This window comes from Bacillus rossius, assembly GCF_032445375.1.
Source record: "Bacillus rossius redtenbacheri isolate Brsri chromosome 9 unlocalized genomic scaffold, Brsri_v3 Brsri_v3_scf9_2, whole genome shotgun sequence".
NCBI lineage: Eukaryota > Metazoa > Arthropoda > Insecta > Phasmatodea > Bacillidae > Bacillus > Bacillus rossius.
The window spans coordinates 18,966,950-18,983,106 of NW_026962013.1; the positions used below are offsets into that span (position 1 = coordinate 18,966,950).

General features: G+C 36.7%; 2 protein-coding genes and 1 long non-coding RNA gene across 6 annotated transcripts in view; 2 read left to right on the forward strand and 1 right to left on the reverse strand.

Annotated features, from left to right (window-relative positions):
• Positions 1-3,264, forward strand: part of LOC134543121 (uncharacterized) — a 175,779-nt gene extending 172,515 nt beyond the window's left edge. For all 4 annotated transcript variants that reach the window (XM_063387955.1, XM_063387954.1, XM_063387957.1 and 1 more), the window contains 2 exons: positions 120-282; positions 768-3,264. In XM_063387955.1, coding sequence (XP_063244025.1) covers positions 120-282; positions 768-777 — 173 coding nt within the window. In that variant the 3' untranslated portion in view covers positions 778-3,264. The remainder of the gene's footprint in view (positions 1-119; positions 283-767) is intronic.
• Positions 251-7,312, reverse strand: LOC134543123 (uncharacterized). The gene is made up of 2 exons (XR_010076892.1): positions 7,056-7,312; positions 251-942 (listed from the first exon to the last, which is right to left on the reverse strand). It is a non-coding gene; the product is annotated as an uncharacterized LOC134543123 (long non-coding RNA).
• Positions 7,313-10,434: 3,122 nt separating this feature from the next.
• On the forward strand, positions 10,435-14,877 carry LOC134542818 (protein NDUFAF4 homolog). The gene is made up of 4 exons (XM_063387364.1): positions 10,435-10,699; positions 10,776-10,867; positions 11,585-11,801; positions 14,481-14,877. The coding sequence occupies exons 1-4, from the start codon at positions 10,555-10,557 to the stop codon at positions 14,642-14,644; spliced, it is 618 nt and encodes a 205-aa protein (XP_063243434.1). The 5' UTR covers positions 10,435-10,554; the 3' UTR covers positions 14,645-14,877.
• The last annotated feature ends 1,280 nt before the right edge of the window (positions 14,878-16,157 follow it).

The window sequence follows — 16,157 nt, forward strand, 5'->3', positions numbered from 1 at the left end:
CGATCACGCCACTCAGGTCCCAGTTTTACGTCTGATATCACACCTGGGTGGTTAACCAGCCAAGCGTGTCAATACATGAAGGTTAGGAGTAACGCAGTCGTTCGTCTTCTATTCCCCAGGTGAAGTGAGCAACGTGGGAGAAGTTCTGGAGTGGCTGCGTAAGAATCGTTTCCGGCAGCCGGAGCTGAACATCTTCATGTATGCCGTGATCGCGTTGACGATCACGTTCGTCATGTACACGGCCTGGCTGGTCTCCTGTTTCCGACCGCGCGCGAAGCAGGCGTGAGTACTGTTGTGTGCTCCTTGCACGGTGGTTGTGAGCAAGAAGACTCACGCGAGGACTTCACTGTCGCTCTGCATGGCATGAAGAGAGTTAGCTCCTAGTGTCAAGCCGCGGGGTGCCCGAGTTCAAACTTAACTTGTTTCCCTGGAGAAAAAAAAAATGTGCTGCATCCTTGAAGCTTTTTTCATTACATCAGTAATGGTTAAACATGTTTATTCTTACAAAAAATATCAAAAACAAAGAAAAACTTTTGGGTTATAAAAAGTATAAAAAAAGACATATACTAAGTTATTCTGTTTATAAAGTTGCATGTTTTTGTGTTTCAACTAAACAGGATTCTCACAAATTTTTAGTTATAAATTGTGAAAAACTATTAACATGGAAATTAATAGTTTTGCATGGTTGAGTTGTGAACATAAAGCTAGGAAAAGCATTGTCTTGGCACTGGAATCATGAAGTCAACCTGAGTGGTTGTCTCTGTTAGAATACCGTAGATGCAACGGGCTGTGACATCACTTGGGCACCCCTGAAGATATCTGCGGAGAGGTTCAGTGGCATGGTGAGACTTAGCGGTGCGTCGAAGCGAGAGGCGGGAAGCCGCACACCAGAGGTCCACGGACCCCTCAGTATTTCCAACAGACGGTCACATTGTGAGATTGCTGTGAAAGTGAGTGTTTCAAGAATTCATCATCAAGCAATTCGTTACATTTGCATGCAAGAATCTTAAATCACAGACACCATGACATTGTTCTCCTCTGTAATCAATGCTGAAGTTTAAAACCTGTAGCACTTGCAGTTTTCATACTCAGTTTGTTTTGTACTATTAATCACTGCAACATTGTGAAAAATTTTACACTATAAAAATGGAAAATAGTAATTTTATATACTTTATATATAGAGAGACAATTAGTAAATAGCCATATTTTAGTTAAAACTATTTAGATTACTATAAAAATACAATATATTTACCCATTACAATTAATTTTTGGATATTATGGTTTTGTGTTAAAATTGTATTTCAGATTGCATTTCTTATTTTACAAAAACTTGAAGATTTGCACAATGATACAATCAAGCCACTTGTGAATGGAAACAGTAGTTAAGGTATCACTACTGTTAGATAATACCAATTTCAGTTTCTTTAGTACATGTTGAAATGGCAGCAAGAGGTTGTATTCACGACCAGTTTTGTAAATTCAATCTGAATACATGCAAATGTTCCACTACCTTGTCCAAGTTCACAATCATCAACATTTTGTACTAGTTGAGAAGTGTTACATTATTTTATTTGTTATTTTGTTCTTACCAACACTGCCACCATCACTAAATCGTAATCAGCATCATCACCATCATTCACCAAGTTCCATGTCATGAGTGCGTGAAATAATAGAGCCCTTAATCTTTCATTATGTTGTCTCCCTGCATTTTGAGTGAGTGAAATTTGTGTGTTCAGTGTGCTTTGCTACGAGAAGACTTTTTATAAAGTCTTAATGTTCCTTAGGGTAAAAATACACTGTTTTACATTCTAAGAGTACATTAGTTACTTTTCCTTGAGTATCCTAAAAGTGGTCCTTTTTTTTTTTCACAACAAAAAAGGTTGTCCTAATATAATTATCATTTGTTAGAAATAATTTAATTATTTTAAATGGTAGGTGGTGCAATATATGCAGCTAAACTGCAAATTTTTATATTTTAAAATATTCTGTAATAAAATGAAAAAGATTTCCAATAATACTATACCAGTTTTTTTATATAGTCATGCATATAAGTTTTCACTTTGTTCGTTAAAAATGAACAGATATTCACCAAAAAAAATAGGTCTCAAAAAGATTGTAGCTGTTTTTTATGTTGTGTGGAAAAAATATGTATCTTTGTATTACCAAATACACTAGCAATTACTTTAGTTCAAATGTATTTGTTAGTACTACATCCACAAAAAAACTATACTGTACAATTCATTGTCATTTGGATATGAACCTTATAGTTGCCAACTATTTAAATATTAATTTTATAAAAAATAAATATACTTATTTTGAATTTAAAAAGTGATTTTGGTTTGTGAAGTGAAATTTGTGATCAATTCAGATTATATACATTATTAATAGAGGAATAATTACATTCAGTCATAAGTCTGTTTTAATAACTTTATCAATTAGGTACATTTCATTTTACCTGACAATATTTTATATCGCAGGAATGTGCACAGTTAAATTATGGATTAGCCATAATAGTCTTGCATCTATAAGTTGTAGGTATGTATGAAAATACAATTTGTTATTTGCAAAGACATGATGAGGTGTGCAGTTGAGCTCTAAGCTTCTACATGGAGTCATCAGCTAAACTGCCACTTAGTACTGAATAATATCACAAAGTAGAATTCTGTAACTCACATTTAACTATTTTATACCTAATTGTAACCTAACAAATTTGAGATTTTCATTGTCTGGATATGTTAAAGGTTAAAAAAAAAAAAAAAATTAATGATAAGTTTGCTTAGATATGCAAAAACTTTGATCTACAAAAAAAAACACTACTGAGTCAATTTTTTTCTGCACCTAACTATTTTGAGAATGTTTCATACGGTTAAGAACAAAATTCAATTAATAAAAATTGAATATATATATTTTATTTAAATTACATGAACATAGCTTAAACTATTTAAATGTACCAAATATATAGATATAAATGTTAAAATATCAGTTAAAAAATTGAAATATTTTATAGGTAGCTTAATCACATATACAAAAAATCTAAACAATGTTAAGATTGAGGCATATAAAATGGAATTTTCTTACTGCATAAATAATTGAGAGTAACTCTGTGTGTAAAAAGACAATAATATTCATAATGTACTTGGAAAATTTGTGAGACCAAATCATGTTATGCCTTTTTGAGTTGCTGATGTGAATGGAATTGTTATGTTTGTAAATACATATGTATATAAAAAGTTGATATTAAAACAATTGGAGAAAATATAAAAATGCATTTTATTTACTTAGCTGGGTAACTATTGACTTAAATTTTATTTAAAAATAAAAAATATGTTTTAAGACAAGATTTTATGGTTTTAATATTTACTCTAAAAATTCAATCCGGCAAGTTTGGGACCAAGGCCATGACAAAGAACATTTAATATACAGTACAATTGTATTTAGAACAAGCTTAATAAGCTCAAAGAAAGAAAAATGCAGAAGAGGATTGGTCTTCAAAAAATCAATACAGAATTTAAAACATGAAATGTAACCCGGTATAAAAATAAAAGAAACACTGTACTAAACTGAAATCTGACAGTAATGATAATTTCTGAGTGAACTAAAAATGCAGGAAGCGCAGTAATGCAACCTTGCAGCCTAGGTCAACAGCTTGAAATCAACTGAAAAATCTGATCAAATGCAGCTCGATTGGGGCTGGATTACAGACTGTGCCGAACCATAGACTTCTAGAATAAAGACCTCACTTTGTGAATAAAGACATCACTTTGTGTATTTACTCTTAAAGGGATTTTTTAGTATGTAAGAGCAGTAGCATTGAGTTCATCTCCTGCTGACCAAGCAGTCCTGTTCTAACACATGCTGCCCTTAAAATTTGTATGGGAGTTCATTACATGTTATGTTGAAGATGGTTTAACAAAACCTTTCAATCACTTTTCCAGGATTCAGAACACAGTTGCTACCATGCTGCCAGTAAAACACAATAATTTAGTGAATTTAATAAGTGCCATTAATTGCTTCAGGGTGACAGATAGATTAAAGTATCAGTTTCAAATTAGTTTTAAAGTACGGGATCAATTAAATGTTTCAGTATTGTTATGTTTACATGAAAACAAAACATTTGTTCATTCTTTCAATGATACTTGCAATGATAAGACATTTTGATGATTTATATCATTATTTTGGACTAGGCAAGTGCAAATATTAAATTTTTTGAATAAACTAAATTCAGTTCGATCTCTAATACTGAACTTCAAAACAACAAATATTGGTTTTCTTACGAATCAACTCGTGTGTAGTATTCCAACAATCACTGTTGAAGTTAAGTCATTTCTGCGATATTAATACACTTTTTTGAATAAGGTATTATTTTGAATTAAATATTTTGAATGTTTGCTACTATGATTTTCTTTAATAGTCTTCTAGTGATTCTTATGGCGCTCAAAAATAATATTAATGTTGAGAGGTCCAAAGAGTGTAGGAATTGAGGTTCATTTCAAATAGTGAACAATTTAAGTCCCTTATTGTCTCCACAATAAGGCGAGACTCATACCTACAGGGGCCCTCTGACTAAGCATACTACGTAACCTTTACTCTCCTCGCTTGGTGTTAATGTGGTGGTGCCAAAGCAATTTCCTATACATGTGCAGCCCCTTTCTGGGCCACTGCAGCCAACACATAGGTACTAATAAAACTGCAGTGAAGCCAGAATAAATGCATTTGAATCGCTACAGACACTCCAGTATACTGCCCAACAGAAGCATTGCATCGGGAAACTGATTCGGAAACTTTGCCAGACTTCTATGTCAGGACTTCGCAAATTTTCTATGAAAAATGAGCAAATAGTTAAAACCCACATGTTTCCTCTCTCTGGAATTACAACCCGGACGTGGAACAGAGGTACAAACGCCCGAAATTCCTTCTGGCTCACCGCCGGCCGTAGTGCCGCGTGATTGGCCGAGCAGTCTGCCGGCCAATCATAGCGTGCTGCGCTAACAAAACTAATTGCACTCGCAGAGTAGAGCTCCGTCGCCCGACGTTTCCGGGCATGTGCACATGCGCGGAGTCCATGCCGGTTCGCAAACGAATTGTTACAGACGGGCGGAAATAAATCTGCCCTATGCTGTAGCACAGGAAAGGGCAGTGTGCGTCAAATTATATTACAAAATACCAGCACACTACACACATGTATGCTGGCAGTTCATATAGCTTAAATTATCTTATGATTTAATTAAATTTAAATTTAAGGTTCTTCCCACACCACCGTCCCCCTCCTCTCATTCGACGTGCCCCACAGCATAAACACTATCGTAGCCGACGAAGCGTAGAAGTTGACGCTAGGGCCTCGCGATGGACTGGATAATTTCTCAGAGGAATTAACCTCGGTCAACCTGAAGCTCTATCCACTCCTGAGTGTAGCATCGACTCACGACAAACATAACAATTAAATAACTCATAGCTTGCGAATTATTGTTACCAAATAAAAACATTTCTTCATTTTAAATTTGTATTAGTATAAATTAATTTATAGGTGTATACAAATACCTTTCCCCTTCTAGTTAAGTATAGGCTGGCTGGCAGCCTGGCGGGAAACGACACCTAGTCGCCCCCCAACAAACGCCCCCCCCCCCCTCCCCAACCAAACCCAATGCAGACATAAAGTCCAAGTGCCCAAACCCCGCATGGTAGAATCTTTCTACTCTGTCCAAATCTTCTTCCTGAACCATCCCACTGTTTACCGAAACCAATAACCTGTTTGAAGTTAATGCATGAAATTTTGCATCCTCCATGTAAATGCCCAGGGTTTTCCCTGTGTCTATGCAGGTTTTACCTGGGCCAAACTTATCTAGTTTTTAATCTAGAGTTAAGAAGTGAGGAGAGTTAGTCATGGCGCCAATCGCAGCCATGACTGGCCAATCTCCTCCTAGCACATGATGCATGATTTAAGCCATTGAATATATATAATGCTTAAATATTATATAGGATCTTGCATCACACATAGTGTGGATGGAGGCACAATTTACACAATTACACTGGACAAAAAAAAACACGTTGGCACTACATACACTCGCACTGATAATTAATTACGTATTGCATGGATGTTACGTTGTGGCGCTTGCAAACAAGGTCCCTACATTGATTTGTGGGTCGACGAAGAGTTTGGGTGGATTAACGGCCACTCCCATGATAAGCTGTAGATAGATTCGTGCCTGGGCTCACCTGTGTGAGTCGCGGGACCACGAAGATAATATTAAATGGCAAGGTCTTTAAGATTGCAGTCGGCAGGCGTATGATCGACGAATTATGTGAAGTTATGTTTGCGGGGGTCGGCCCGGACCGTACGATGACTGCGTCGCGAACCTTTGTTCCGCGACGAGTAAAAATTAAAGCGGCCGGGATAAGCCCTGCACCGGAAAAGGGCGCGGGGGCACGCGGGGAGAGAAAGGAGGAAAAAGGTTTTAGCGAATTATAATAGTTACCAGAATGACGAATCAGTAGCACAAAATATTGAAGTCTCCCCGCTGGATCACACGTCCACCCCAGCCCGTGAGTAAAACTCTACTGCCGCTTTTTGCCGGCTTGGGAGGGGAGGAAGCGTCATGACGCGCCAAACTTTCTAATGTGCCATTATTCCAACTTTATAATCATAATTAGTCATTATTATTTATAGAACACTCAAATCTTAATGGCATCTGTCTGAATTAGTTGGCGGAAGGCCTATAATACATAACAAAATTTAGATTAATTATATTTTAAATATAAAGTCAAGCTGGAGACTGTCTGTCACTTGTTGACTACTCCAGTGGCTATTTGCAAGTAAAAACAGGGAGGTAAATTAGGTTGGTTAACACTTGTGGTTAATCATTGGTGTAAGGCCGCAAGGGATGTTCCAGACGTTTATTATTTGCGGTTCCCACGGGGGAAACTGCTGCACCCCTACGACGCACTTTTACTATTAAGTGTTATTCTGCTAATTAAAAATCAATTAATCACAGAAATTTATGATGCGTGAGAACTGTTTGGTGGTGATGGCATATGGACGTATCTGGGAAGGCACTCACCGGCGTCGGCGGCTCGCTTGACTCACGTGAAATGTGCTAGGGGTGCATTTCGTTAGCGGGGTTTAATACTGGCGGGTGGAGGCCGGGCTTTATGGCCTTCGAAGGGACGACGACAAAATGATACAAAAGTAGGGATAATACTATATATAATATATATATACATACATATATATATGAAAAGCCCATTTATCATACTATTAGTAATGGACTCAACTACCACCAGCACCATTAGTTTGCAGGTCACCGCAAGCTCTAACAAACATGACGTCGTCCGACCGAAGGCCACCCTAAAGCCCGACCTGCAACCACCAGTATCCGACCCTGCTAACGGAACGCACCCCTAGCCATGGCCCACCCGAGTCAGGCGAGCACCGGAACAAAAGGTAGAATTAAAGACGATGCCCTAATGAACCAGCCACCGCGATCCCTGTGCATTATAAACTAAACATAATTTAATGGTAACATCACTTTTAATTAAAAACCCCGTGCAAGGGAAGTGTGATATAGGAGTGCTCGGGTCACTCACGTGCGAATTTTTATTAATACATTTGTGAATGCTCCCCTTGCGGCCTTCAGCCCAAATTAAATAAAGTAGTATGTGACGTAATTATAACCTCCCCAATTTTTGTGTATCACTCGCCACTGGAGCAGTCAACAAGTGACGAACTGTCTCCAGTGTGACTCACATTATTCAAACTTAATTAATGTAAACTTGTTGAATCCAATTCCTAAAAAGTATCTGTTTATTAGGTTAATTTTTATTATTTAATGTGTGAATTTAGAGCCACTTTCAATCTCTTATTAATTTAATAATTTCCGAATAACGGAACTTTAGAAACTTTGGCGCGAGAAGATGCTGAGCCCTCCCCTCGCGCCAGGGCCAGACACCAGTACCGAGCGACTCGCGGACTGGGACGGACGTGTGTCCCACAGGGAGTCTTCAACCTTTGTCTTCACCACATTCACTCCTGGTAATTATAGTCACTCTACAAAACCTTATCTTATTTAACTCCCCGTGTGCACACTGTCCTTTTACGGTGTAGGGCCTATCCCAGCCGCTTAAACGTAAACTCCCCGCACCAAGCATTACACGGGGCAGTGCAGCATATGGCACGGGCCGAGTCCCGCAACCACAGACTTTTGGGTAATCGCCGAGTGCACAGGCACCGGCAACAACGACTTAGAAACTTTTAACGAATTTCATAGCGAGCCGCGGTCCACACAGGTGGGCCCGGGCGTTGCCGTTCGCAATTTTCAGGATTGGCTGCCTCCAATCGAACACCCTACCTAAACCTCGACTGGTGTGATGACTTAATATTAGTGATGGCGCGTCAGAGTGCCCGATGTCAACCTAGTGTAACTTGTGTAGGGAAAGTTAGTATCCATAGTGTAACTGTAAGTGTAACTGCCGATTTCAATTAAACGTCCGCCCCGCTCACTCCGTGCACGACGTGTGTACGACAGTGTAAAACCAGACTCGTGCATGTTATTTTGTGACCTTCCCTAAAAATACATTATGAAAAAGAACACTTTTTATAATGTATTAAGGGCTGCATTTTTCATCTTGGTAACAGGTCTTAAAAACAAAACATAAAAGGCACTACACATAAGGCGGCCATTGACTACAATATAGTTCAATGTTGGACACTTTCCATGGCATGCCGCGGACGGTATTGGGACATGTACTTCTAATATAACCCAGGGAAGTACGATATCATAATAATAAAATATATATGCATTTATACAAAGGAGAAAACACATAAATATTTAATTTTGTGAGTTTGTTAGAATATAAACACTGCTGTACATTTTAAAACTATCTCTGTATAATTATTTTTTTAAATTTTTAACTAATGTGATATCGCTGGAGGAACTTGTATTTATTATAGTCAGTCAATATTAATTTTAGCAAATATTTAAGTTACAAAAATTGACTTTTTAAGTCATATTTAAAAAATAAAAATCTTTAATTATTAGAGCTTCTTAAAATATCAAGATGCCTAATTTGTTTAATAACTTCTCCAAATGTTACCTTTAATAAAGAAATCTACTATATAAAAATAAGTCGGGTTTTCCTTCCTGACGCTATAACTCCAGAACACACGAAGCGATTTCCACGGTTTTGCAGTCGTTGGAAAGGTCTCGGGCTCCGTGAGGTTTACAGCAAAGAAAATTCAGGAAAAATTCAGGACAAACCAACATTTTAAGTAGATGGCGCCGGTGCGTGATACATTGTTTGACAGCTACTCATTGTTCTCGGCTCAGTTAATTTCATGTGACAAACCGGTATTGTGTTTACTGTGAAATTGTGAAAAAAAAAGAAAAAAAATAAGTTATTCGTTTCCTAACATTTCAATTGGAAACCATCACAATTAGCTCTTATTGAAAATGTTTTCCCAAACATTAGTGAGAATTATCAGATTTATGCTTGGTTAAGTCAATGAGCAATTCTTGCCGCAAAGAATAATGATGTACACGCACTGAATTTCACCATTCAATCAAAAATTTCTGGCGATTTGGTGACATACAAATCAGTTGATTCCATAACAAATCCCGATGATGTAGTAAATTATCCAACGGAGTTTTTGAACTCTCTGGAGTTACCAGGATTTCCACCACATAACTTGCTACTCAAAGTTGGTACAGTTATTATGATATTGCGTAATTTGAATCCACCGCGACTTTGCAACGGTACTCGACTTTCGGTAAAAAGACTTATGCCGAATTTGATTGAGGCAACCATTATTAACGGAAAGTGCGCAGGTGAAAATGTATGTATTCCTCGAATACCAATGATTCCGACTGATCTTCCGTTTGACTTCAAACGATTGCAATTTCCAGTTCGCCTTGCGTTCGCAATGACAATTAACAAGTCGCAAGGCCAATCGCTTAGTGTTTGCGGAATAAATTTAGAAAATCATTGTTTTTCACATGGGCAGTTATACGTTGCGTGTTCACGAGTTGGGAAACCATCCGCTTTGTTTGTGTTAACGTCAGACCAAAAAACAAAAAAAAAATGTGGTTTACCAAAGAGCACTTCAATGAAACGGATAATTTGCGGACACGTATAACGCTTCGATTCAGTATTTACTTTGGATTCACTTTCATTTACTTAGAGAAGTTCAACTAAATAAAACTTCATTTTTGTAATCGAAATGAATTCATTACTGTTGTGAAATGAAATAAAAATTTTCCTTTTCAAATATAAAACAAAACAAAATTTTTCTTCATCTTTTAATCACCAAACGAAATGTTACATAAAACGAAGCCATTTGGTGGCGAAACGGAGTTCGCCGTGTTTGCTAGTAAAATATAAATTATTCTACTAACCAGGAAATTTTATATAACCCTAAGCGCTCAACTTACCAAAGGTTTACGGTTTACATCTATGGATTTTTTTTCTCTCAGAAGTATGTTGTTATTTTTTGAATATAGGTTATGTTGAGCAATTGGACATGAATATAAGACCACAGACTGGTAATTTGTCAGTTGTATTATAATGGGCAAAGTATTTTCAGTCATACAGCGTAAAGTTAATAGATTTAACATCGAGAGTAGGGCTCAGAAAATAATTTCAAAAGAGAAACAAACACCGGCACCGAAGCACCAGTCAACGTTAAAGGAATTTGAAAAAATTAAACAAGGTTATAATATTTTCAAATGTTTTTACAACAACAATTTGTGTTTTAAATACTTTAACATACACTGTTATGTTTACAGAACTTTCTGAATTACCCAAGGCAGAGTTGGAGAAAGATGTAGCCCTTGATACCAAGCTAAAGGAAGTGTATGTCGTATCGACTGATGGACATGTAAGTACCTCATATAAATTATATAGTGATGCTGCGATTGTAATATGTCAATATGTTATATGGCCTCATGCCCTTGACAACTGCATCAAAGGTGTGACATCTAATTGTCACTGTTCTTTCATCATGCAGTGATTCTTGAATTGAGTTTCTTTTCTGAAATGTTACATACAATCAATACTGATGCTAGATATTACTGATTGCAGTATTGGTGTATCTTTTAAATCTGAGGATTTTATTTTACTATAGTTTGTTAATATTAGTGTACAATTAACACTCATTTGAATACTGAAAGTGACGTTCTGTCAAATCATTCTGTACAGCAAAGCTATAATTATAGGCTTATGGGGGAAAGGAGTATAATTTTAAAATTACTTCATTGTTGTGGTAGCATGATCATGGAAGGATATGATTTCTGCCATGTTGAGTACCTGTTGTGAACATTGTCCGTCTGTTTCAAAGGTGAGAGATAACATGCCATAATCAGCTTTTAAGTGTTTTAGTACTTTGCAATGTATAAATTATTATGGAAACACTATCCTTTTTCAGCCACATGGAACTAAATATAGAATTATGTTTTAAAAGATAAATTCAAACACTAATAAAAATTCGAATGACAGTGTTGCCATCCTAGACACAGCTGGGTCTACGATGTATGTCATTGGTGAGGACTTGGTGTGGGTTGACGGCAGCGTGAAGCGAGGCTTGCGTGTCTGCCAGGTGGAGAAGCCCGGGAGCGAGTCTCTGCGCCCTCTGCCCCAAGAGCGCCGCGCAGTCGAGGCCCCGGAGTTTGGCTTTCTGGAGCCGAGCATCGTACCCCGTGGTCGCTGCACCCTGCAGCAGGCGCTAAGGTTCATCAGCGACCATCAGGAGGACCCAGTCAGATGGAGGCACGATGTCATAGCCCAGGAGTATAAGTTACAGCTGGAAACTGTAGGTAATGTGACCCACGTGTTCGTGCGTGCACTCAGTGCCCCTTGAGGGTTCTTCATTACAGGAGGTGTTTCTCTGATAGTATTGTTATGTTAGTTTAGGATTTATTTATTTATTTAATATAATAAGACATTCCCCTGTTAATAATTAAATAATACATAATACCATTTTCATGTATGCTTTTGTGATGTAATGTGCTTATTATTATAAGTATTAGTGACAATAATTACATTGGACAGTTTCCCTTGTATGAAAAACCCACCAACTATCTTTAAGAATTAATTATAAAAATTATTATTACCTTGGCCTCTATAATTGTATAAAAAATCATAATTGGTCCAAATTTTACAAATCATGTGATGTGAACTACCTAGTTGGACAGTTAACTTCTTGTTTATGTAACAATATCAATGTTTTCATTCTATTTTTTCTAAAAAGACTTCTAATTACCCTTGCTGGTTCTCCAGAGTTAAAAGCACTTAAATCGAAGTACTTCATAAACTTGACAAAAGATATAATAATATATACTACTATTCATGTTTCTCACAGTACCGGAAACAAGTTAAAATCTTAAACGTGATGGAATCAATTGGACTAGAACTATTAATGACAACATCTAGTTCAACCCCAAAAATTTTTGGTGCTTTGTCAAGATATGAGATGTGGTTTTTATGAACATTACTCATTAAAAGTTAATGGTGTTTTCTCAAATGATCCATCTTTGTTATGTAATGTTTTTGCCTAATATTTTTTTTCTAGTGTTTATGTATCTTCCAATGATGCTTTGATACAATAGCACTTGCTATTATTTAGGATAGTCTTGTGCCCCATGGCATTACGTTCTTACAATCTTCCGTGTCCTCTGATCCCAACACAATATCCAACTATATCCTGAAAGGCTGTTTGTACATACTTGTACCTATTTTTAAACTTTTATTCAATATGAGTCTTCAGACACAAGTTTTTCCTAATACATGGAAAATAGCAAAGGTTATTCCCATTCACAAAAACAGTTCTAAATTAAATGTTTCCAATAAATTAAATGTTTCCAATTATGTATCATCAGATATCCCTCCTTAATGCTCTCAAAATTTTTTTGCAAAAATAATTTTCAAAATGTTAAATTTCTCACTCAAAAAAATAAACTATCACGTTACCAACTGGGGTCAAGTTGATTCCTGTTGTTTTGAGCTGGCGAAAGCCTTTCATACTGTAAACCATGTAATATTATTTGAAAAATTATCTAATTTCGGTCTTTGTGTTTGGTTTGTAAACCGGTTTGTCAGCTATCTTAGTCATAGATATTTTTTTGTAACCTTTGTGCCGCACTATTCGCATCTCTCGTGATATGTGTTGACGCGGAAGCCAGTGGGCCACATAGTCCATCCGCCTCACGACGACGTTGTGAGGGAGAGGGAGATCCAGGTTCTGGCCCTGTTCTCCCTCCTCACTGGCGGCTAACTTCTTCAAAGAAGGCATCGATGTGATAAGTGCCTCAATCATCTTGGCGATAATGTAAAAAATAAGTAATACCTGGCTGAACTTTTGGTAATAAAATTATGTTATGTAAATTTTTCTTTTTTTATATAGCCCATCGGAAATAGTAAATAAAATAGTAATAACAGCCCTCATATATTAATTATTAGTGTCTATTTTTGTTCGGAGTTAGACATATGAGAGCGCTGATTTGCTAATCTCATTGATACTAGCTATTTTTTTTTTTAATTCATCTATTTATTTAAATATTCAAATCACTTAAAATTAAATGTGCTAAATTTTTTCAGGAAATTATGGAATACCAAAATAAATCAGGTGCTCAAAAGTGGAAAGAAGAGCATCAAAAAGAATAATAGGCTAACAAAGGTTACATATATTTGTTTAATGTTGGGTTTGTATCATCCATGGCAAATGAAAAACAAAGTAAGGAGGCAAGTAATTGGTTCAAAACTCCTCATTGTTATTAGTATTTGAACTGATCATTGTGTACTGATGTTCTAACTCCGTAATCAGGTTGAAAGGGTGTAAACTGGCAAGTTTGACTTTGGATTTCTGGCATCCGTGACACTGACCAATAAAGAAATAGAGCAAGCTGTTTTAAAAAGATCCCAGTTGCATCAAAACTCATTATCACCAGACTCTTATTTCACATGCATTTCCTTTGTCGCAGCTTTGCACACAAACTGACAAACAATAAACCTGTTTTCCAAGAGACTAGCATTGTTTTCCTTGCAGATTATTTTCAAATCAACCAGAATCATTTCAGTCTCGATTTGCATCTGTATCAGGATAATCAAAAGATTTGAAGTGGAAAAGTTGTACGATAGAACAGCAATAGCCACAAAGAATGTTATGTTCAAAATGAAAAGAAAAAAAGGATAAAGAAATGAAAATTATGTTTTTTTGAAAGACTCCTTTCTTAAAATGCTATTAAAAATCAATTAGTTTTGTCCGATTTATACAGTGATATAATCTCTTAAGGTTTTCAGCCCGTTGATTTTATTTAAATAGCGAGGGGTTTGAAGAGTCGTGTATTAAGTAATAGGGAGGGGGGCCCCGACAAAATTATTTGCCCTTGGGCCCTTAATTTCTCTCAACAGCCGTGGTTATTGTATTGCTGTTTTAATAACATTGGTAATTGTTGTGATGTACACAAAGAAAATGTATGATTATCTTTGTTTTTCAGAAAAAATACTTCTGCATTACAGAATGTTTCAAGTTTATATCCCGAAAGATAAGAATGAGAAAAAAGAATCTATGTTTGTTTTGCCTCGAATAAACAAAAAGCAGCTGGCTGCAGACCCAGAGGTGAAACTGAAGAGACCTGAATCATCTATAGAGGACAAGTGATGCATTCGTTCCTATTGAATAGTCTTTGGTAATGTATAGTAGGCATTGTTGTGTTGAATAGCAAAATTACCTACCACTGTAATAGTAGCATAACGTGTGAGATTACGTGCTTCATTTGCGGGAAATATGAGCACACAGTATTAAAAACTTTTTTGTTATAATACTGTTGACTGCAGATATGTTTTTGCGTGTGATATATTGCAGATTTATAATTAAAGTTTAATGAAATGTGATTTATTTGTTGTTTAAAACCAAACCATCAACAAAAAACTGAACAATAGTAAACTTATGAAATTCCCTTACCATAAACTTGTAAAACGTTTCTTGAGTCATTAGCGCCTGCAATGAAGATTATTAGGTATCTGGGTAGTTACCATATGTACCTGGCAAAATATAGATTTTTCAGTCATCTTAAAAGTATAACTGATATGGCAATAATGCTGGTAATAAATTAACCATTTCTTTTCTACTGAATTTGGCTATTTTCATTGTTATCTGTAACAATATATCTTGCTTGTAATTCTGTGATTAGGACTTCAGCTGCATTCCTTCATTGTAAACACTTACATATGATGAAGTTATCAGATCATTCACTTCTTTGATTCACTGCAGGATCGAGTACTGATTTATTTTTGTGATTATGGAGAAAAAAAATTCTCAGGGTGCTCCCATTTCTTCCCATCTGTTCATTCAGTTATTACCAATCTTCACCTGTGATGACCTCAATGTTGTCGATACTTTATTTGATTTCTTGTACTGTGGAAACAGGATGTGTAAATAAAAGTGTAAATAAATCAGACTGCATTTGCAGACAAGAGTAAAAACCCAGAAATACCGTATTTACTCACGTAAAGGCCCCGCCCGCGTATAAGCCCCCCTCCTTGTTTTGTAAACATTTTTGAGAAAAAATTTAAAAACCGTGTTTTTCTGGGTTTATCTGAGGGCAGGGCAGCTTGGCATGCATCAAACAAGCCATGTATTGTGAGCGGCGGGAGGTGATTTTGTAAGCGGCAGTGATACAGAGACTGGTATTATAGTTTGTCCGCCCTGCGGAGTCGATGCCTCTCTCTCCCTCCTGCCGCGTCGCTGCCTCCCCCGCCCTACCTCGTTCGAACAAAGACGCACGACTTGAAAAGAAAAATCTATTTTTTCCTCCAAATTCGCGTATAGGCCTCCTCCCCTTTTTTGGAGGTACCTAACAAGAAATGACTCAGTCACTTCTGGTATCAATTTTTACAGATGGCAGCACCAAATAAAAACTATTTCAACTACAGACATGTATTTCAGCAAGGTTACGCAGAAAGCGTGTATGTCGCAGACAACCACGTACACCACACAGAATTAGCTACGTTCTCGAACAACCGGTGCACCTGTTTAACCTTACAATTAATTTTACAAACGTGTCAGTCATGCAACGTGCTTAACAACTTCGTGATGTGCTTAACCTGAACGGTATTCATTCGTGAACATGCTGGCGTAGTTTGCTAAATATGGTCCGCCCACAAATCTGCAA